Consider the following 21,468-nt stretch of genomic DNA (forward strand, 5'->3'; position numbering starts at 1 on the left):
AAATTCATCCACAGTACCTCGCGGTACCCCTGTTTTCAGTCCGTTCGATCCGCTCCAACGGACGGCCCAGATTTCGTACCGCGAGGTACCGTACCTACCTGCTAGACTGTAGAAAACCTCTTTTATAAAAGGCCAAAAGGGTCAATATGCCAAAGGTTCGGTACGGTTTGGAAAAGGAACAGCAACACAGCATTCCGCCGCGCCGCCGAAATCGCCATGGCTCCTCCCGCCTCCCGCCCGCCGACGCCGACGCCGACGCCGACGGCGAATGCGGCGGCCTCCTCGTCGCGGATAGAGTCGCCGTCGCTCAGGGCGGCCCTCGCCATGGCTCTCATCCACTACAACCGCCTCCCCTCTCGAGCAGCAGCAGCCGCTGCCCCCTCTCCCCAGGCTCTCCTCAACTGGAAGCGCAAGGTAGGTCGCATTCCCCATTCCACAACCCCGCCGTCGAACCCTAACTCTCATTCTCTCCTCTGATCCCGTGCGTGCAGGCCAAGGACCGGAAGCGCGAGATCCTCCGCCTCCGCGAGGAGCTCAAGCTCCTCCAAGGTACGTATCCGCCGCGCCGCGTTCGTTTACTCGATTTCCAGTCCCCAATTCGTGTATGGGTGTGATCAGACGGGGCGCGCGGGGAGGAGATGGAGCCGCCGGTCGCGTCGTGCCGATGCCACTTCTTCGACGGGTGCGGGGACCTTCCACCGCCGACGGACGGCGATGCTGGGGAGCACTGGGTCGACGACGTGCTGCGGAGGAGATTCGTCAGATTGGGTACGGTTTTTGGCTTCGATACACTGGTTTTTTTTTTGAATTTTTGTTGCTTCTAGTAGAATTTTTTTTTTTTGAAACCTAAGGCGGAACTTTGTTCCACTTTTATATTTAGAAGAAGAGAATTGACCCAGTTTATAAGGAAAACCGGGCCCGAAAACCACACAATTGCACGGTTAATTATAGGAGCTTCTAGTAGAATTTTACATGTATAAGCTCTATTGCAACAGTGCGGTGGAAGGATAAGCGCAGGAGACTGGACAGATCACTGCCCACGAGTAGTTTGATGGGTGGGTATCGCTGCAAACATATGTTCTTCTCACTCACTACTCGGATTTCAGATTACTGTAGAATAGTTTTTAACTGCTCAAATCTTAGTTTCAATTGTTCGATTGTGCAGAATATAACACTGAGGATGAGGTACAACAGCTTAGCTTGTCGATTGATTTCCTGGTGGAGTTATCAGATGGCTTGTTTGCCAAAGTAAAATTCTGTTGTCTTATTATATCTAAGAATGTAAGATATCCCATTTTTTGTGTTTCTAAAATTAGATTTGTTTGTGCAGAGAGAAGCTGGCTCCTCATTTACTACATTTTCTCACCAGGCAGTAGACTTCATTCTGGGTAAGTGAGAGTTGCACAGTTATGCCACGACTGAACATTTAATAAATTATATCTGTTAATTGTGCCCCACATATGCTTCAAGCGGTATGAGTTCTCGTCACTGATAATAACGTTCAACATATTTGATTTTTCTGTGGTTATTTACATGGCAAGTTGATACTGGAACCTGAATGCATCGTCTTGTAGTTAGCAAAGGAATTATGAATTTACTTCCAGCCTTACCTTTCAGTTTTCACATATTTTGTTGATTGTTTAATGGTAGCCGTATAAGATGGCTCTAGAAACTATTTTCAGTTTTTCTATTGCACTTGCCACACATTTTATTTTGTGGGGTTAAGAGCACACTTGCCACACAAATCGTCAATATGTTGCATATGAAGTTATCTATTTTTGTTTTCTGTTTATTCCATGTTAGATTGATGCAGCCATGTGTGATAATCAATGGTTTCAGCTTCACTGAAGAACATTCTCTCGTCAGAAAGGGAAAAGGAGATAATCGAGGAGATAATCAATGGTTTGGTTGCACGTTTGATGAAAAGGATGTGCACCACTCCTGAAAATGCTGGTACTTCAAGTTCAGATGATCTTTAATTGATCCATTTCAGACCATTCCTAGAGCATTTTGGATATATGTTTTTCTTTCAGAAATTACATCCATAGTGATGAATCATGAAATGGTGCCATTAGTTGCACATTAGCAGTGTTTTAGCTAGTAGCACCATTACTATTCCTTAACAATGGACTTGACTTTCTTTTCGCTTGGTTTGTTTTTTGGGAACATTTATCTATGTTATGACATCTTATAGTTTTGCTTATTTTTATCACTTGAGTGTTAACTGAATTTATTTTCAGAATGTGCTCTGCTATTGTCACCAATTCTATATTTATTTGTGCTCCTTTCATTTTGTTCGTATATTGCAGGATCAGTTGACTGTTCAGATGCCCAATTCTCCCTGCAGCACTTATTCCGTAAGTTAGGAAATGAGGAGTTTGTTGGTCAGAGGATAATCCTTGCAATTTCTCAAAAGATCTCAAATGTATCAGAAAAATTACTTCTGGCAGATCCATTTGATGATGGTTTCCCTGAAATGCATAGCAATATGTTTATTATGTAAGTTGATTTTCAACTCCTTCAGATAGATTATAACAGAGGAATTTCTGCACAATTTGTCATAAGATAATGTCCGACTCTGAGCAATATGGTCTGCATACAGTTTTTTTCTCCTCTTTTCTGATAATTTACTGTACTGTCAGTTGAGATGCAGTCATGTTTTCAGAACATATTTGTCATAATTTTTTGCCCAACACAATCTATACTCTGAGATTGCCAGTTGGGCAGTTACAACAACTTGAAGATATTAGACATGACATATCTCATCAGAAGAAGAATTTATGATCTCCAGTTCCATCATACTTGGGGCATGCTTTGTGTTGTTGCATACTTAGCAAATATTTAATTTGATTTTCTTTACTCCCTGTTTCCTATAAGGATTATTTCTTTTGTGCCTTACTTTGTTTTTATGTTGCAGGATACAATTAATCGAGTTCCTAATATCTGACAGCTTCAACAATTGGCTATGCCGTGATCATTTTGACAGAAGTTAGTCCTCTGTTGCCCTGATGGCGCTGTTTTATATTTGTTAATTGTTATTCAATGTGAATTGTGCTGCATCCAACATGATAACATGAAAACAATAAACTATATCCACATATATGTTTTTTCTTCATTCAATTCTTCTGGTTGCAGTTAAATATCTTTGGTTTCTACATTGTTCTTTGGAATTGCACTTTATCATCTCATACTAATTATTTGAGTCGAGTCACAGCTTATAAATTGTATAATTCTATCCCTGAATCTGAATAGCTAAATATTGAAAGATACATGCTGATAATGGTGCAAACATAACTCATCATTGCATCTACTATCTCTTTTTGGCATTTCATCACATGAGCTTGATCAAATCTAAATACAACATTTATTCAGAACTTTTTGAAGAATGGGTCAGATCTATTCTCAAGGCACGAAAGGACTTGGAAGTCCTAGATGGGAGAAACGGACTGTATGTGGTATACATTGAGCGAGTGATTGGAAGATTGGCAAGGGAGGTAGCTCCTGCTGCTCATCAGGGGAAGCTGGACCTAGAAGTCCTCTCCAAACTCCTTTACTGAGAACATGCTGCCTCTGACTCGCCAATGTATTCACCCACATGTCATTTGGATGGCAATTCTCATGAATTATTAGAGGCTTGTACTCTACAAACTTGGAAACTAACATATCACATTTTGTATATCAATTTCAGATTTTCAGGATGACTAGCTAAGGGAAGATGATGTAGCAAGAAGGTGTTTTGTTCTCCTTTGAATGGCTGGGAAACCAACTACCGAAGCATGCTCAAAAGTATGTTTCATTAACCCCATGTGTTAATGAGTAGTTATCACAAACCAGTCTGCTATAATTTGAAATTGTATTTCTTCACCAAGACCCTTACATGCCTACATTATGGTCTATAACACAGACCTTAGAATCTATTAGGGGATCCAATATTGTGATAGGCATTGTTTGGTATGTTTAGCTAATTGTTTTACTCTTTACTCCAATTTACTTATGTCATATTTATATATGCATGTTTTATGTCTGCTCTAAAAAAGGAAGGGAGTTTTTCTTAAATACTTAAGAGGCAATAATGCATCAGCCCCTTTTGTCATGTGTGTGTGCCGTGCAAAGGGCAGTTTTGTCTATTATGCTTTCATGTACTGTCGTTTTCTTCATTTCTAGATGGTGATGTTTAAATTACGGTGTGAACTCTCAATAACAAGAAAATAACTAAGCGTGTTCTGGGGTGGTGACTTTACTCAACAAGTCAGTTGCTTTACAAATTTGATCTCGTAAGTGCCCCCTTGTGGCTATATGATGACGTTCTGGAATTAGGATTGCAAATAAACTGCCTAAAACTTTGTGTAGCTGAGATAATATAGTACACAGCCTCTCTGTATGTATTCTATACGTGATATTCTCAAATGTTTACACAATGTAAGTTTATGAAACAATTTTTAATTGAGAAACGTTAAGAAATCAAGTATTCTCTGCTATTTCAGAGACATATGTTAGGTCCTTATTCTGAAGGGTTATCTAGATTAGAAATTGTTAACAGGGTGTTGGCTTTAATTATATCTCAGCAACATGGTGCAGACAACATGCACCATGGAAGATTAGGGATGAGTTTAAAGTCTTAATAGCCAAAGAATATTAGTGTTCTTTCACTCTCGTTTTGGCAAAGAATGAGCTTGCACTCTTCACCCTAAGAAAAGAGATAGCCCTTCCTAGCTCTAGTTACCAAATCAGTGTTTGAGTAGTTACATCACCTTTTAGTCAGCAGCTAGCTTAGCTCCGTTCTCAACTGGTATAACAACAACTCTCATGAGCCATGAGGGGAGATAGTAGTTAACCAATCCCAGGATCTTCCGAGTTTTTATCTTGGTTAAGCTCAACTGATCTCTTCATCCCATTGACAAGACCTGTATGCTTGATCAATGCAAGGTCCTTTTCAGGTAGGCCAATACCATCCAGCATCTGGCATCTGCTCCAATCAACAAGTGACGTGCACCGCCGTTTCAGAGCCTAAATCCGGCCTTCTTCCTCAACGGTGAAATATCTGAAATCTGAATCCCAGATCTGATGTATTATATCCTTCTTACCATTTTAACATGAACGATTAAAACGACAGGTGCACGTTACTGGAAAGGTTAACTCGTTGTCATGTCAGGCTAATAGAGGATGGGTGAAAGCATAACCAGTTTCAAGAATCAATATCAGCTTTCATTTCAAGTACTCCCTGGAGTTACAGAGGTGGTTTCTATGAGCCCTAAAGTAAGACCATCTTCAGAATTTATGGACTTCCGTGGCAATCGGTGAGTTCTGATAAAACGTCAATTGAAATCGTACCATGTATAGTAGTAAAGTTACATAAGGCTGCTTGACTCAATTTATGTTGCAACTAAAAACTACTTTGTTCCAAACATTCCATTGCTTAGGAAGAATACTAAAACAGCGTTAATGCAATTATCAATTCATGCATGTTAGACATAAAGCTTTATTTACTTGAGCTCCAGTTCATAAACTTACACTCAGAGGCAGCTGATGTAATTTCAATTCAAGTTAACCATGCCTTAGCTGGTACTTGAACCCCAAGAAATATAAACTAATGGTATATGCACCAAAATATGTACTCAAGACATGAAAATCTTTCCTTTCTTGTTTGGGTGGGAGGGGTCACCAGTACTGGACTACTGGTTATAACTATCAATTATACGTGATAATAACGCGTACATGTCATGATAAGCTGATATGATGGTGACAAGCCCCATTTGTCCATTTGCCTCATAGGACGGCAGCACCATGTGGTCCATGAGATATCTGAGGCCCCATGAAGCCATAGAGCTTGCAACAAGCACAGATAGCCCTTGCATTCTTGTGATCGGAGGATGTTTGCCTCTGTTTGTGTCACCTACAAAGAAGGAGAAAAAGGAGGCTCTGGAGTGAACTCCACTTGCCTACAAAAGACTTTTGCTTCTGAATTCTGGTATTAGTTGGGGAGTGGTGTTTAGCACTTGCACGTCAGGATGTGAACATGCATTGAGAGGGGGTAGATGCTGCTGCTGTGAGCATTGATGAAGCTTTGCTAATTGGCGACAAAGAACCAATTATCGACTGGACTTTTGTCCAAAGTGGTTTGCTTTAGTTAGTAGCGAATGCATGCATTGCCCTGCCATTGTGTTTCGTCAGCTACATGCTAGGAATATTCAACGAGACAGAGGGGGATGGTTAGCCAGCTTTGAAATGAGGACTAGAGGAATAGGCTCTCAAATCAGGTCTCCTGATCTGGTTTGGTGTGCTTCGCGTCCAAATGCAAGAAGCTCTTTGGCTTATACAATATTATTATATATCTATTGTCGAATTGGTAGCATGCTTAATTCCATGCTGTGTGATTATTGGCACAAAAGTATCTGACAGACAGATGGAATCCACCAAGTGAAAAAAAATCACAATAATTAGTAATTAGCTAACTGCACCAAAGAAACTATAGCTAGCTACTGAATGTCTGCATGCCCTGACGCACGGGCGGATGGACCCATGAACTGAAAGCTACAAGATTAACTAAACAAGATCGTGTAGACCTCGACAGGTAAGTGATTGGTAATCACATGGAGTGTCCTAATAAGTTGCAGATGCCCAAAGGACAAGGACAGGAGAATGTAGAGTACTCCAATAGTTTTTTGGAATCAATGGTGTGCCTTGGAAAAGTATATAGGACAAACAGTGAGATATAGTCTGATAGATCACTCGAGTTCATGACATGAATCCTTGAGCATGCAGAACTACAGAAGTGTGATCAACTTGTTTTTGCATGTTCAAATATAATGCCATGCATAACAGTAGTGTCTGACATGTTTGCTTTCTGTCATCTTGTTTTCCTATTATATACGTTCGATATGAGCCCTGTTACTGTCGTGTGGCTAGAATTAATTCTGTTAGATGCATGATTCGCGCGTGGCTAGAAATGACATTTGTGTATACATCATCGTTTCTTTATCATAATTTCTTGCCATCGTGCCATGGCAAATTAACTGCTTGTTACCAAACCATGCATTACACAGCTCGACAGCGAGATGCTTTGCCTCACTGTTAGCTTGATCGGGATCGATTCACCTCACAGGTACGTTGATTAATTTTGCTTAAAATAAGCATATGCTGGGTTATCAGTGTGAACTTTTTTTCTCTGTTTTTTTCTGGGATTTGAAAGCACGACGTATGAAATTACTAAATTAGACTATATAGTGCATGATAGTTGAATGATATCAAATGCTGTTTAGGTTAGAATTGTTTTCTTCTCTTATCACCAAGCGCATAATTTGAAAATGCAATCCGAATTTTTTACAGTTAGCGTTAATAATTAATTGTACGTACATAGGAGTACCCATTAAGGTGTGATTGAGGTGCGTCTCTATACACACACTACTAAAATCATATACAGTATATCACACAAACAAAATTAATTAAACCAGCTGTGAGAGCGAGCACACATTTCACAAATCGATTGAATTGGAAGTTGAAACACAAGATATGCATTGCATACACACAAATTGCCTGTCGATTTGGCTAGCTTTTTTGTGTCAAACGGACACAAGTAACATTAAAGCACTAGCAAGCTGGTGATAGTGTGGACTAGTGGTAGTAGTGGCAGTAACCATGCACACGCATGACAAGCGTGTGGACGCGACACCGGCTAGCAGTATAGCTTACAACTTGAGAGAAAGGTCGATGTCCTCGGCGTCGCCGCCGGCTGCCGCGGCGTGCACGCGGTACCCGTAGCGGCGCCCGCCGTCGGCGATCCAGCTGACGACGGCCGCGGCGGCGCCGCCCTGCGGCGGGTAGGGCCAGCCGAGCTCAGGATGCGGCGGCGGCGGCGCCGCCGCCGTCGTGACGCCGGCGGAGAGCTCGCGGCTGCGCTTGGCGAGGCTGCGCTCGAGCTTGTGCGCGTTCTGGTGGCCGCCCAGCGCCTGCGAGCTGTAGAACCTGCGCCGGCAGTAGGTGCACGAGAAGGCGCGGTCGTCGCCGGCGGCGGCGAGAGGCGGCGCCGGGTTCCTGGTGGCCGCGGTGTGCTGCCTGCCGGCCGCCGTGGAGTGGACCAGCCGCAGGTCGAGGTTGACGTCGCCGGCGGCGGCGGTGGTCGTCGTCGTCGTCGTCGACCTCGCGCTGATGATCTCCTTCTCCATCAATTAGTTTCTAGCTTGGTATGGATGTGCAAAATGTAATTGTCGGGGTGGGTAAGAAAGATAGTGTGGTGCGAGCTCGATCGAGGCGGCCGTATATAAAAGGAGGAAAGTCCAATTAAGCCTGGAGGACTAGCTAGGCGATCGACTAGCTAAGCTTAGCTTGTATGGGGATTATTGTCATGTCGGCCCTCTAGTGCTTACGGCCACACGGCGCTGTTGTTTTGGTTGGGCACTAGCAATTAATCATTAATGTCAATAATGGAAATATATTCCATGATTATTCATTTTTGAATAATAATCGATGTTACATTTGAGCTACATATTATATGTACACGGCTGCGGGAACTCACCTCCCACGCACGCAAAACAGAGTGATGTATTTTCTTATGATTAATTAGGTATGTACTAATTTTTTTTAAAAAATGGATTAATATGATTTTTTTAAGCAACCTTCGTAGAATTTTTTTTGCAAAAATATACCGTTTAACAATTTTTTGTAAAAAAAATACTATTTAACAGTTTGAAAAGCGTGCGTGTGAAGACGAAGGAGGTGAGTTGGGAACTGAGATCACTTAATTCGACACTCGAAAACAGTAACAGTATTACCAATCTTTCTGCCAATGATATTTTTTTTTAATAATAGATTAAGAGACTTAACCTCTACACCAACAAAATGTACACAGCTAATCCATGGGGACTTTAATCAACAGATATCTCCCAACTGGTACTACTAGCTAGCTAGCTAGACACAAAACCAGGATATTATCCAAGATGATACCCAACGTTTCCCTAGCTAGTCCAAGACAAGTTGGTAAGATATCGTAAGCAAATTTTGAAGTTCTTATAAAAATTGTTACGTGTAAATAACTATGTCCATCTTGACTCTGCAATTAAAGGCATGCTCTCCAAGACTAAGCATGCATTACATGGTATCACATGGATAATGGGTAATAATTAAGGAGATTTTTTTTCCTTTTGCTACCGATTAGAGCACACTACATCCTCACTTTTGCCATAGCAAAAAACCTCCTCTTAATCTATGCGCGCCATTATTCTATACAAGTAATGTTTTATTTTTGCTGTTGCCGCACTTTGACCGATGTCTAATATAATGTCTTTCACCAGTCCATAACACCTTGTATGTTGCTTGTACGGAACAATAATGGAAGAGTACGTCATTACTCTGATTGTGATAAAAGCGGCAATATGTAGCTAACCCATTGTAGAGACAAAATTGTCTGAATTAAGCTAACAAATGGACTACATATTGGCAATCAATCGATGGAAGCTCTTTGCCATCATACTAGCTAGCTACTACTCCTTCACACACACACACACACACACACAAATCTAGAATTGAATTTGGCATAATCTAGCTCCTAAGCTCTTGTACATCCAGATTCGTTGTATTAGATTGTATCAAATCTAATTCTAGATCGGTTTTTCGTGGGACAGAGGGAGTGGGTGTTATATTCACTCAGTAACTAATTAAACGTGACATTTGCATATCTCCGTGAGTATCTGGCTAGTACATTGTAAGTACCTACGTGTCGTAATTTGCTCTGCGTTGATGGCATGCATGACGTATGCACTCCAGTCGTCTCTTGCACGGGACGTGCCAGATTATTACTTTTCATATTTTACTAATGTACGGTATATTTATATTTATAATATGCTCAGATATCCATATATCTGTACTACTATATAATCTTTGAGATTCTTTAATTACATACGTACCTATGTACGGAACGAGTACGGCATATCTGCTTGTATATATGTGTACAGCAAGATCTATTCCATTTGACCTTTATATACGGTATATATACATGTATGGTACATTTAGTTATGTATGTAGTACTCCTATGTGCAGTCACGTCCACTGTTCTATATATGGTTGATACATGTAATAAGTCGTTTGCTTATATACATTTGCAGTAAGGCCCATGCTGATCAGCTTGCATGCATGATCGACCCATTGTTTGCATGCATTGCCCTTGATTAGCTAGGACAATAAAGTAGCTCTAGGTAGCTAGCTAGCTTCATCCATGCTTACTTACAACTACCTCCATCACATTATAAGTGCAACCATGAGTTTTTATGCCTAACTTTGTTCTTTTGTCTTATTTGAAATTTTTTTATAATTAGTATTTTTATTGTTATGAGATGATAAAACATGAGTAGCACTTTACACGTGACTTATGTTTTAAATTTTTTTATTTTTTTTAAATAAGGCGGACGATCAAAGTTGTGCACGGAAAATCATGGCTGCACTTAAAATGGGACTGAGGAAGTATTAATTAGAAAAAATGTTCTATACTCCAGTTTTGAGCATGTGAAACGATGGTCATGGAGAGCAGTACTCCCTCCATCCTACAATAAATTTATATTTATAAGATATTAAGATAACTTTAGTAAGAAGGAAAAATGACTTAGGTGTTGAGAAACAATATTGATAAATGGTACTTCTCAATTTACAAAGTGAGCAAGGATATATAGGGTGATAGAAACTAATTACCCCTGACCCGTTTCAAAATATAGCAATCTAATACTAGATTGGATACTGACATATTGTATATCCTAACACTACGAATTTGAAGAATGAAGAATGAATTACCTATCCAGATTCGTAGTATCGTAGGGTTCTAGCTACTAGCGCTACTAGCTAGTATCTAGCTGCAAGGGCTACGTCATGCAGATTCATGCATGCATGGCTGAAACTTGAAAGCCAAATGAAAACAAAACTAGCTAGAGACTAGGCAAAGATCCCCTCTAAGATGCTGATCTTACTACACGGCTATTATCCAGATGTATTATTATGCTCGACCGGATGGAAGCTGTGGGTGTGCATGCCTCTGACAGTGACATAGGTTCAGTCTTCAGATCAGCAAGTACATTAACATGACTTGGACTGCAGCATGCAACTATGCATTTTTAACAAATCAGGCTCTAGGCTCCTCTATAGCTTGGCCCATTCCTGACTGCCCGGGCCTTTGCCTGAAACCCAAGTACCCAACAAGTATAATAATTTCTGGATCCCATCGATTATATTTTGGGATAAATTTAAATAATAAAATCTCTTATATTATATGATGGAAGGAATATGTTTGCTCGGAGTACATTGCATTTAGATGCTGTATTGCTAATAACTAGTAGATTTTTTGCATGCCATATACATGTACTAGTATATGCATGATAATGAGTTGATTTTGCGGTAAGATGGCTAGCCGGCCCTACTGCATACTCCCTCCGTCCCAAAAAAAGACAAACCCTGGGTTTCCGTGTTCAACGTTTGACTGTCCGTCTTATATGAAATTTTTTTATAATTAGTATTTTCATTGTTGTTAGATGATAAAACATGATTAATACTTTATGCGTGATTTATATTTTTAATTTTTTCATATTTTTTTTAAATAAGACGGATGGTCAAACATTGGACACGGAAAGGTTTGTCTTTTTTTTTAGACGGAGGGAGTATGTCTCTCGGTGTTTAGGGCTGTTTTTCTTCTGAAAATGGATTTAAGCCTTACATGGACATCTTGTTTATCCAGGCAGTCCAAACAGCTATACATGAAGAATTCTGAAAATAATAGAAGGAAACATAAGATCAAATTCGATCTGCGTATCAAGATCGCTGCACAGCTTGAACTTGCAGGCACAGTATGCACAAACAGTAAGCTTGCTGCCTGTGTGAGTAGTGAGTACAAACAGTAGCAAAAGGATGCAAATAGTCCGGTTTCCAGTTCTTTCCAGTTCGTGGGCTGCATTTTCACCGCAGAAATGACATGCAAATCTATAGTATATTTAAAGCCAGTACTGAGTAGTAGTACTATGTCAATATCAAATGTTGCTAATAATGCTACCACTATAAATCAGAATCAAACTCCAGCTGCACTGACACTGTGTATGCCATGCCAGGGTTGTACCGGGCATGGAGGAGTGGTTCATACTGGACAGCATTGTGCAGATAGATTTGAGGAGTAGTAGGAGTATGCAAGAGGAATCTTGAGACCTACTCCTACATGCAGCTCAGCTCTCTGGATGTACTCCTACACAGTGAGAAGCAAGCTGATCAATGTGTGGACAAACAGTGTGTAAGTGCATGCAAAATTCAATGGATGCTGCTGTGGTAGTAGCTAAGATGAGATGGTGGTGATCTTAGCAATGCAATCTGACAGAGATTTGGTCGGCAGGGAGGCATGCTGCATGGGTCCGGATGAGATCTGCATCGATCGACAACTTCGAGGCCGATAGATAGCAAAAACTATCTCAAGATATTAGCCTTCTAAACTCTTCGCGATCGATTCTCATCATCAGTCTCCACCAAACTAGCTGGTACTCTCCTCCATCTTGTTTTTCAATTGAAAAGCCTGCATCCTCTACATGAATATTATTGCCAGCTACATGTTGTTGACTTGTTTTTTCTTCTCTCTCGACCGGATATATATACAATCTAAGAACTCGTGTATATTTTGACTGTGTATATCGTTTATAAATATAGAGACCGGATTAATGAAAATCCATTGTCTAAAAATATGTAAAGTGACTGAACAAAAGTCAGGCAGTCAGCAAATGAAAAATTAACTAATACACTAAATGTGTCCTCTGGCTAATTGTTTTTCGTTCGATTTTTCTGTATGAAATATGGGTCTCAAGTGAAGAAATGAATTTGTATTTGGCCCACGCGTCGAATTTCTAGCATGCATGGTAAGCTCACCAAATGATGTAGCACGTTTGAGAAATGTCTAGAGGTCTTTTGGCTAGCTTCACAAGGTGGTGGGCTAGCCGGCCTGGGTTCAAATCCTCACTCCTACTTATTTCTCACTCCTACTTATTTGATATTAGGTCATTTTCTAATATTTACGTTTTTTTATGTAGCCCATTTGATTTAGGTTATTGGATGGATTGTAGTTACCAATGGTTTATCTACTTGATTATAGAGATAGATTAAATATTTTTCTTTAAAAAATCAAACTTATAAAGGAATTTAAAACAAGTGATTTAAACAATGCAATAGAAGGATTTTTTTTTTAGGAAAAATATTTCTTGGGTTTCTTCCCTTGCCCGGATTGTGGGCAATAGCCCGTTTGATTTAGGTTATTGGATGGATTGTAGTTACCAATGGTTTATCTACTTGATTATAGAGATAGATTAAATATTTTTCTTTAAAAAATCAAACTTATAAAGGAATTTAAAACAAGTGATTTAAACAATGCAATAGAAGGATTTTTTTTTTAGGAAAACATATTTCTTGGGTTTCTTCCCTTGCCCGGATTGTGGGCAAGAGGGTCATTTTGGTTTGAAACTATAGTATACACATGCCTCAACCCTATAAATGTGGTAAAACTTGGCTCCAATCCAAATTGCTACTAAGAACTACTGAAAACTACTACCGTTGGTCTTCTGGGTTGGACACGGATATTAAGTAGATGAAATTAAAAATATTATGATTGGTTGTAAAGGGTTAAGAATAAAAGATAGGTGAAAGGGTTTATATTTTAGGATAATTTTTAAATGCTATATTTTGAAACAGGGATAGTACCAAATACTCAATTAGCAATTTAGCATCAGATCAAAGTGGCCCAAAATCACCTACTAGATGATGCACAGGGGGCGAAGGCAGTGGACTGGGGGAGGCAGGGTATGTGTGGGCCGCCAACCCCCTGCCTCCTATGGGCCGTCACAGTTGGGGCTGAACGGGACGACCAGAATGGAATTGTGACTGACAGGAGGGCCAGACCAGAACATAATTGTGATTTTTTTTTATAGATGGGCAATAAATAATATTTCTTCCGTTTCACAATGTAAGTCATTCTAGCATTTCCCACATTAATATTAATGTTAATGAATATAGAATATGAATGTAAATGTGAAATTCATTAACATCAAAACGGAGGGAGTATTGTCCAGTTAGACACACTATGCAACCCATGCAGGATGTTTCTACCATTTCTATACCTGCCTGGTATCTCATGTCTCGGAAGTAAGATAGTACAAGGGTTACAAAATTTGTAAGCACTGGAAGCAAGCAAATCATCACTGAAAATAACCAGTCTCCAGAACAGACACAGATCACATAAGCGACCACCACAAGGTCACACTCTCTTTATTATTAACAAGTTGTTATTGTTACCATCACCAGGTCACCCAAACAGATGTTATGTTGTTTTCCAGACACACCTTGTTCAGTATAAGACAAGTAGATTAAAGAGGATTTTACTGGAGGAGGCAAAAGGCCTTATTCATCTTGAGATCGATTGAACTGGGAAATTTACAGAGGCTTGCACAAAAACTGCAGCTCTCCTTAAGGCTAGCCACTAAGGAATCGATCATCATATAAACGCAACGAAAAATATTACCAACAGGAAAAGATAAGGAACAAAAGAAAGGTAAAAAAAGAAACTATTTAAGGAGCTAGGCTTCCATCCTATCCTAGTGTACAATGCTTCACCAGACAGAAGCGCTGGACATTGTCTTCGCCCATTTCTTAGTATTTCAAAGAGGAAGAGCATGGATCAGAGAATTTTCAGTATGAACCAATCACCCTGGGGCTTTATGCTAAGCCGGCCTCTTTAACTTCCAAAGGCTTTGCAGCGACAGATGAATCCCCACTGGCACCTTTGTCAGCTGAATTAGGGCTCACATTCTTGGCCTCACCAAGCCGAACTGCCTGCGCAAAGCTCTTAGTTATATGACCAACTAGATCAGTGGCCACAGTCAAGGGCTTCTTGGGCTCAACCACAGTAGAGCTGGGCAGCTGATGTTGCTGATGCAGCCGCGCCTTATTGTCCAGCAGGGCTCTCTCACGCTCCTCGTAGAAGTCAAAGTCATCGAGTATCGATGCATCCTCCTCATGATCCTTGAAGATTTTCAGCATCTCCATACCTTGTTCGAGTTTTACCTAATATAATATAATGCAGACATCTATTTGTGTCAGATTAAATGGTTGAAACCATTACATTGTAATATCAACATGCATATCAAAGTAAAAGGGGAAAACAAGAATTATTATCGTTATTATGTACCTCTTGTGTGTCCCGGCTGTTGGTCACAGGTTTATTATCATTGTTTTCAAGAATTATATGGCGGAAAAGATTATTTGGAACATCCTTCACAATGTGCCACTTAACAGGGAACTGGCCAGTCCACTTATCTTGCTGCCAATAGTCAACACTCTTCTCAAAATCCACTGGCCCAATCATCTCTGCAACACCACAGAATTGTGCACTAGCATTCACCTGTACATAGCATTCAAACTGTTAACTCTGAAGAGAAACAACAAATTCAAAGTAACAAAACCACTAACAAAAAAATGAAGGCAGTAAAGGAACAATAAGAAAGTAGGTCACAGCTTTAATTACCGAAAACAGCAGAAAAATTGGGCAATGCTCTTCTTTCTCCTTTGCTTCACGGTAGGCTGAGTCTAGTTTCTTGTTCCCGTTTGTGGTGCTAGCCCAAACACCATATTTGATGCTCTTGTGCACATTGTCTTCGCTGTATGATTTTATGATGAAAAATCTGGCATTCTTGTACTCTGTAACAAAGTCAGGCCTGTTGTACAACTCGCAATCAACGCCTGCAGAAGGCTTCTCATCCTTGCCGCCATCCTCTGGTTGCTTCTTAGGCCTAGTGGCACGTGGGCCTCGGCTTTGCTCATTGAGGAAGTCAAGTGAACCATTGCAGCTGCAAAGAAGAGCATTGCCCCTTCCTCTCCTGCGGCCTTTTTCCATCGGAATAGAACTCGTACCATTCAGGCCAAAGCTAGGGAAAGGGCCCCCATAATTAGTGGCCTGTGGGAAATATCCACCATGAGAGAACACTCTTCCGTAAGAGTCACTTGGTGTCCCAAAACCATAGAAGGGCCTGTGCTGAGGAGATTGCTGAAATTAGAGGGGAAAAAAGGAAGAGTGTCAGAAGATAGATCATACAAGTAAATATGCCTGTGTCATTGTAAATATCCGACAAGTAAACAGTGTCCTTATCAGACAAGTGATAGTAGTCATTTTGAGATAGTAAACAGTGTCCTTATCAGGAAAAGCAATTCATAATTCTAAGTAAATTTCTGTGAAATTCACTGGCAAGAAGAAAACCAAAGCTTAAGGTTGCATTTGAACTAGAGGCAACTTGGCCATATCGGGAATCAGGACCATTCATTATAAGAATTTACAGAATTCTAACCAGGCATTCTTGCCATTACATGTCTAGTCAGAAGATATTATATCCAAATTCAAGAATGACCATGTTTATGGTAACTGAATTATGGCCTAAAAGATCACACGAAAACAGAATAGGAGAGAATATGCGGCCATCTATTTCAATCAGAAAAGGCACTGCAGATTGCATAGCATTTTTTATTAGTCTACTAAGCTTATTGTTATGTGAATTAAACTTAGGCAAGATTGTTTGGAAACTGAATGGATTAATCCCCAGACACCTATGACAATTAGTAGCTCGCAACAGGGTGAACCACTATTTCATTTGACAAAAGAAATAGACAAGAGATGGCATGTGCATAGAATACCATTCCAGAAGCCATAGGGAAGTTGCTTTGTCCAAAGGGCCCTGAAACGCCACCAGCAGGTTGAGGTGAAGCCGCAGGTGATGGAAACGACCCATTTCCTTCAGACGATCGGAACCATTCTGAAATTATCATCATGAGATAAAAGGTTAAAATCATGCCTAAAAAGTGAAACCTGAATTAGGAGTATCAGCTGAACAAGGCATAAGATAGATAATAACCAGGTCTTGGTCCGAAAAGGAAGCTGTTAGGACTCAGAGTTTCGGCGATAAAAGCCCCTTGTGTTGGGTCAATCGGCACCATTGCCTCACCCTGTGATATTGGAGTAGGAGAGCTTAAATATGGCATGCCAGGTGGTACTGATTGCTGGTAGTAAGGAGCCGAGAAGGAGAACTGCTGAGGAGAGTAGAGCTGACCATCTCCACTAACAGCAGCCGGTACAGGCGTTGAGATAGGAGAATAATGAGCATAAGGGTCATAGCCATAGCCACCATGGTACATCAATTGAGGATCATCATTGTATACAACCTTCAATAAAAGCCAACAATTTTAGAAAAGGTGCTTGACGAAAAACTTCTGGCAACCAAAAAAACAGATTGCTTACCGCTGGACCTGCTTCCAAGCCTTCAACACTCACATAAGGAGGATATCCATCCCATTCATTTGAAGGGTTATCATATCCTGGACCTGCTCATAAAAGACAAATTATCAATTATGTCAAGGACTCAACAATAACATTCATCAATTAGAGAATAGTGTGCCTGAGAAGAACATATGGTTTGTGATCTGACCTTGGTAATAGAATGGCTGTGCCTGAGAAGAATACATGGTTTGAGGATATGCAGCATTGTGTCCCCCACCTATATTGGAAGTGCCAGCTTGGGCTTGTCCTTCACTTGGTAGATTGATACCATTTGAATCGTGTGAAATGGTGGGTTCAAGGACCTTCTCATCTTTGCTAGGAATGGTCTAAGGTCATAAAAAGCAATTTCAGCAAACAAAAAAAAACTACAACAATCAGCACAAAAAAGGCAATTATGACAATCAGAAGATTGTATAGAACATCTCTAAATGATATCATAAAGTAATGACCTGCTCTTCAGGGTTATCAGAAAGAACAGGTTTTTGTTCAGCATCAACTCTTGGCTCCTGCGAATCCATTGAGCCTGTGGGAGGGAGATTGAACAGATCAAATCAAACATTCAAGGAACATAGATTTACTCCAATTAAATGTAGAGAAAATTCCTCGCAAAAAACACAAAAGTAAGAGAAAATTGTATTGCAAAGTAATTTTTAAGGATCATGCTGTATTAGGCACTTCTTTGTTAGGCGAATTAATAAGTAATACATTTTATACCCTGCCACTTCGAAACAAAAAGGTGAGGCACACTAATCAACAAAGGTAAGCATCGTAAATGGCCTGAAGTACCAAATAAAGACAGCTACGTGCCTAAGTCCCCATTGTACTTACTTAGATGTACCATAGAACCATATCATTCAGTTCATGAACAAAGCCACACTTCTAAACAATCACATACATGGGCTGATGGGCACTAGTATTCCAAATTACTGAAATTAGTGTACTTTAGTACCACATACTTCCTCCGTCCCAAAATAAGTATTAATTTCTGGCTACGAATCTAGACATTAGGAATCAACTTATTTCGGGGGAGTACTTCTCCACCACATAGTAGCCAATAGCATATGCAGCCGTGCACAATAAAGGCATCAATTTTCCATCATTCACTGCCGTCCTATCAACTAGTCAAAACCATACTAAAAACCACAATTGTGGCCTCTACAGGCAATTGTCGATACTGACAGGCATCCTACCACTACTACCTTCTCCCTTCGTGCAGCTACTATCCCTGCGCCAGCTGCTGCTGCTGCTCACAGGAGACACACTAGAGGCATTGGTTGCGTCCGTATCTTTTTCAGGTATACTGGCTCGCCGGAATTTTAGTGCAGGTTGCTGCCTGTACAAACCATGAACACGTGATGCGATTTCCATCTGAAAGCGGCATCTTACCCAACCGACAAAATCGCACATTGCTAAACCTGCACGCGAACCAACAATAGTCCACACCACCTGCCATTATTCACGGACGCGAAGAGGAGAAAAGAAGACGGCAATGTCGATGCTTGAGCAGGTCTTCGCTGCCCGAATCCCTGAAATCTAATCTTAATAATCCACTAATTCACTCAATAATTCCAACGGCACCACTATGAGTCTATGACATGGATGGCATCAGGGAAAAATTAATCACGTATACTATCTATGAATTGTCATAATTAAGCGACGCAGACAGCTTGCGCCAAGATCCGACGCACTTGGCAGCAAGATCTAGCAAGGGGAACATCCCGAACCCAGCAAGAATCAACCAAAAAACAATCGCACCGATGCAACCCCAGATCGAAGAGCAACCCCAAACCCAACCATCCAGCCAAAAATCGAAACAGAGACGAAAAAAAAAATCCCCGCGCTAACCTGGGCGATCCGATCCGCCGTGCGCCGATTCCATCAGGGATCCGTCCGTCGGAAGGCAGAGGGATCGGTATGGCTCAACTCGCGCCAAATCCCGCGAGCCTTGGGTTGAATCGTTCAGCTCGGATCCCTCCTCCTCTCGATCGGATCGGCCCGAGGGGCCCTCCTCCTCCTCGACTGGATTCGATTCGATCCCTCTTCTCTCTCTCCCCTCTGCGATTGCGATTGCGTGGCTCGTGATCTGATGTTGTCGTCCCTCTCAACCTGATCAATTGAAGAAGAAGAGGAGAGAGGTGCGCTTCGCTTCGATCTTCTTTTATTATATATTAATAAAAAAAAAGAGTAAGAATTCGCTATTTATTATTTATAGGGTGAGGGTTGGATTTGTAAACGTGGGGAAGTTGGAGGGGTGTTCGTGCAAGATTTGATTTGGGGTTTGCTCTAGAAAGAGCCGATGCCCACGCCGGAATACGTGTTGGAATCCGACGTGGCTCTGACGTGGCAGCTGCAGGTGCGAGTCAAGTCAAGATCGATCCGTACAAAGCCAAAAAACCAAAAAAACAAAAAGAGGGTAGTGTATTAACCTTATCTCATGTTGGTCTCGCTTTGATCTCGGATTGGATCTAACATGGCCGGTAAGTTTATTACTACCTCTGTCCCAGAATAAGTACAGCTATGGATATCCGTGCCCAACATTTGACCGTCCGTTTTATTTAAAAAAAATTATGATTACTATTTTTATTGCTATTAAATGATAAAACATGAATATTACTTTATGTGTGACTAAATATTTTCAATTTTTTCACAAAATTTTTAAATAAGACGAATGATCAAACGTTGAACGTGAATAGTGCAAAATTGCACTTGTTTTGAGACGGATGGAGTATTATTTTGATTTATATTTAAATAAGTTTGTGATTAATTCAAGAGATGGACTTGGATCCTGTCTGGATTCCGATGGGAACTCCTTGCGCTTTGGTGTGATTGGTTGATTAGCTAGATTTAGATTTGTCCACTTGTCTGTGTCATGGTTAATTCCACTCGTTTAGATGCGCAAGACGAAACGATTAGGCGCCAGATCTGTTGCTGCTCCTCACATCATGATTGCGTGTAGCTATCTGCATTTGCAGATAAGATTCCTCTTTAAAATACACAATAATCTGCATCTGCAGATAGTGTAGTATTAGTGTATTACTTCGTATTGGAGTAGCAAGACATAGATCTGGAGCAATTGTGTCTTTTATGTGGGACTGGACATGCTTTTGGCTCTGTACATCTTATTTCTATAATATAAAAGGTTATAAAATGGTACCTATATATCCAAGACATGATCCGTTGTAGTCTAGCTGGTTAGGATACTCGGCTCTCACCCGAGAGACCCGGGTTCGAGTCCCGGCAACGGAATTTTGTATTTTTTAAAACTTTCTTTGTTTTGCTGCCGTCCAATGGCTCTAGGCCCGCCAAAATTCAGCCCGTTTGAACTATGGACCGTCTTTGTTTTGGTCCTTCAAGTTGTCACTAAGTTTGAAATTCACCCCTAAAACGAAATACCAGATATAATGGGTCTCAATTTACAAAACCAGATCACCCGAGGTCCTAACCAGTATTATGCCCAGTTTTAGTTGATGTGACAAGTTGAGTCAGCGTGGGACCCACATGTCAGTGGCTATCACTTTCTTCCTCTCCTCAATCTCCTCTTATCCGCTACTTCTTCTCTCTTCCTGATCCCCTCCAAGGTGAGGTGAGACGGAGCGTGAGCATCAACAACGCGCTGACGTGGCACCGGGGGGGGGGGGTTAGCAGTTGCAACAATTCATGCTAGTCACCTTGAGTGATCGAGGTACCTGACGGCCTCTGTTAGAGTTTGTGTCGAATATGTGTACGTAGTCGGTTACAATTTAGAACTTGGAGTTGTAATAGGTGTTAGGGGGTGGAGTTAGAGTCAAACTCTGTAACCCGGCATCTCTCTTAAATAGAGAGAGGGGCACCACAATGTAACCATAGCGACTACAATATAGCGTAGATACGCGGGAGATGATGGCGACGTGGCCATGGACTCGTAGCGGCTAGAAGCTATGTTGGTTGGGGAGGAGTGCCTATAATCAGAGCCCCGGGGATGTAGGCTTCGGTTGAACCTCGTTATCAAATATCGTGTGTTACTATGTCGTCATCTGGCATGTCTTGGGTGATTAATGATTGAACCGATCGGGAAGGTTAGTCGTCGTTCCGCTATATCGACTAACTTTTATAACAACTTCGTTGAGGACGTTGGTGGCGTCTTGCTCCGACGTGCCACCTCACCACCA

The 21,468-nt window shown here is 41.0% G+C and overlaps 3 protein-coding genes and 1 non-coding gene across 12 annotated transcripts; 2 read left to right on the forward strand and 2 right to left on the reverse strand.

Annotated features, from left to right (window-relative positions):
• Positions 1 to 159: 159 nt before the first annotated feature.
• LOC4346282 (protein MULTIPOLAR SPINDLE 1) lies at positions 160 to 14,076 on the forward strand. 9 transcript variants are annotated; one of them, XR_003243770.2, is made up of 18 exons: positions 160 to 414; positions 492 to 549; positions 619 to 768; positions 996 to 1,055; positions 1,166 to 1,248; positions 1,331 to 1,388; positions 1,840 to 1,953; positions 2,310 to 2,499; positions 2,918 to 2,988; positions 3,373 to 3,583; positions 3,689 to 3,786; positions 4,927 to 5,032; positions 5,114 to 5,297; positions 7,044 to 7,102; positions 11,711 to 11,832; positions 12,078 to 12,253; positions 12,353 to 12,494; positions 13,693 to 14,076. XR_003243770.2 is itself a non-coding variant. In XM_066303276.1 (12 exons), exons 1-11 carry the CDS (start codon positions 217 to 219, stop codon positions 3,555 to 3,557), a joined length of 1,074 nt encoding a protein of 357 aa, XP_066159373.1. In that variant the 5' UTR covers positions 160 to 216; the 3' UTR covers positions 3,558 to 3,583; positions 3,689 to 4,093. The 9 variants fall into 9 exon arrangements, 2 of the variants coding, with proteins under 2 accessions (XP_066159373.1, XP_015648527.1); XR_010734249.1 differs by lacking the exon at positions 13,693 to 14,076 and having other exon boundaries at positions 2,310 to 2,357; positions 2,451 to 2,499; positions 12,353 to 12,756; XR_003243767.2 differs by lacking the exon at positions 13,693 to 14,076 and having other exon boundaries at positions 12,353 to 12,756.
• LOC9268017 (zinc finger protein 2) lies at positions 7,455 to 8,229 on the reverse strand. Its single transcript, XM_015793044.3, has one exon. It carries the CDS (start codon positions 8,160 to 8,162, stop codon positions 7,686 to 7,688), a length of 477 nt encoding a protein of 158 aa, XP_015648530.1. The 5' UTR covers positions 8,163 to 8,229; the 3' UTR covers positions 7,455 to 7,685.
• Positions 14,077 to 14,231: 155 nt separating the features above from the next.
• On the reverse strand, positions 14,232 to 19,490 carry LOC4346283 (YTH domain-containing protein ECT1). The gene is made up of 9 exons (XM_015795170.3): positions 19,166 to 19,490; positions 17,770 to 17,843; positions 17,469 to 17,646; positions 17,282 to 17,364; positions 16,899 to 17,205; positions 16,681 to 16,799; positions 15,521 to 16,039; positions 15,185 to 15,397; positions 14,232 to 15,060 (listed from the first exon to the last, which is right to left on the reverse strand). The coding sequence occupies exons 1-9, from the start codon at positions 19,197 to 19,199 to the stop codon at positions 14,713 to 14,715; spliced, it is 1,875 nt and encodes a 624-aa protein (XP_015650656.1). The 5' UTR covers positions 19,200 to 19,490; the 3' UTR covers positions 14,232 to 14,712.
• A 1,003-nt stretch (positions 19,491 to 20,493) lies between these two features.
• Positions 20,494 to 20,566, forward strand: TRNAE-CUC (transfer RNA glutamic acid (anticodon CUC)). Its single transcript has one exon. It is a non-coding gene; the product is annotated as a tRNA-Glu (tRNA).
• Positions 20,567 to 21,468: the final 902 nt, after the last annotated feature.

This window comes from Oryza sativa, chromosome 8, assembly GCF_034140825.1.
Source record: "Oryza sativa Japonica Group chromosome 8, ASM3414082v1".
NCBI lineage: Eukaryota > Viridiplantae > Streptophyta > Magnoliopsida > Poales > Poaceae > Oryza > Oryza sativa.

Bases quoted from the DNA above. Each gene is read 5' to 3' on its own strand.
- LOC4346282 (XM_015793041.3), top strand. From the start codon at position 217: ATGGCTCCTCCCGCCTCCCGCCCGCCGACGCCGACGCCGACGCCGACG. The intron at 1,954-2,309 runs GTACTTCAAGTT...CGTATATTGCAG, and splicing joins CACCACTCCTGAAAATGCTG to GATCAGTTGACTGTTCAGAT. The intron at 2,500-2,917 runs GTAAGTTGATTT...TTTATGTTGCAG, and splicing joins CATAGCAATATGTTTATTAT to GATACAATTAATCGAGTTCC.
- LOC9268017 (XM_015793044.3), bottom strand. From the start codon at position 8,162: ATGGAGAAGGAGATCATCAGCGCGAGGTCGACGACGACGACGACGACC.
- LOC4346283 (XM_015795170.3), bottom strand. From the start codon at position 19,199: ATGGAATCGGCGCACGGCGGATCGGATCGCCCAG. The intron at 17,365-17,468 runs GTCAGATCACAA...TTTTATGAGCAG, and splicing joins ACAGCCATTCTATTACCAAG to GTCCAGGATATGATAACCCT. The intron at 15,398-15,520 runs GTAATTAAAGCT...TGCTATGTACAG, and splicing joins CAATTTTTCTGCTGTTTTCG to GTGAATGCTAGTGCACAATT.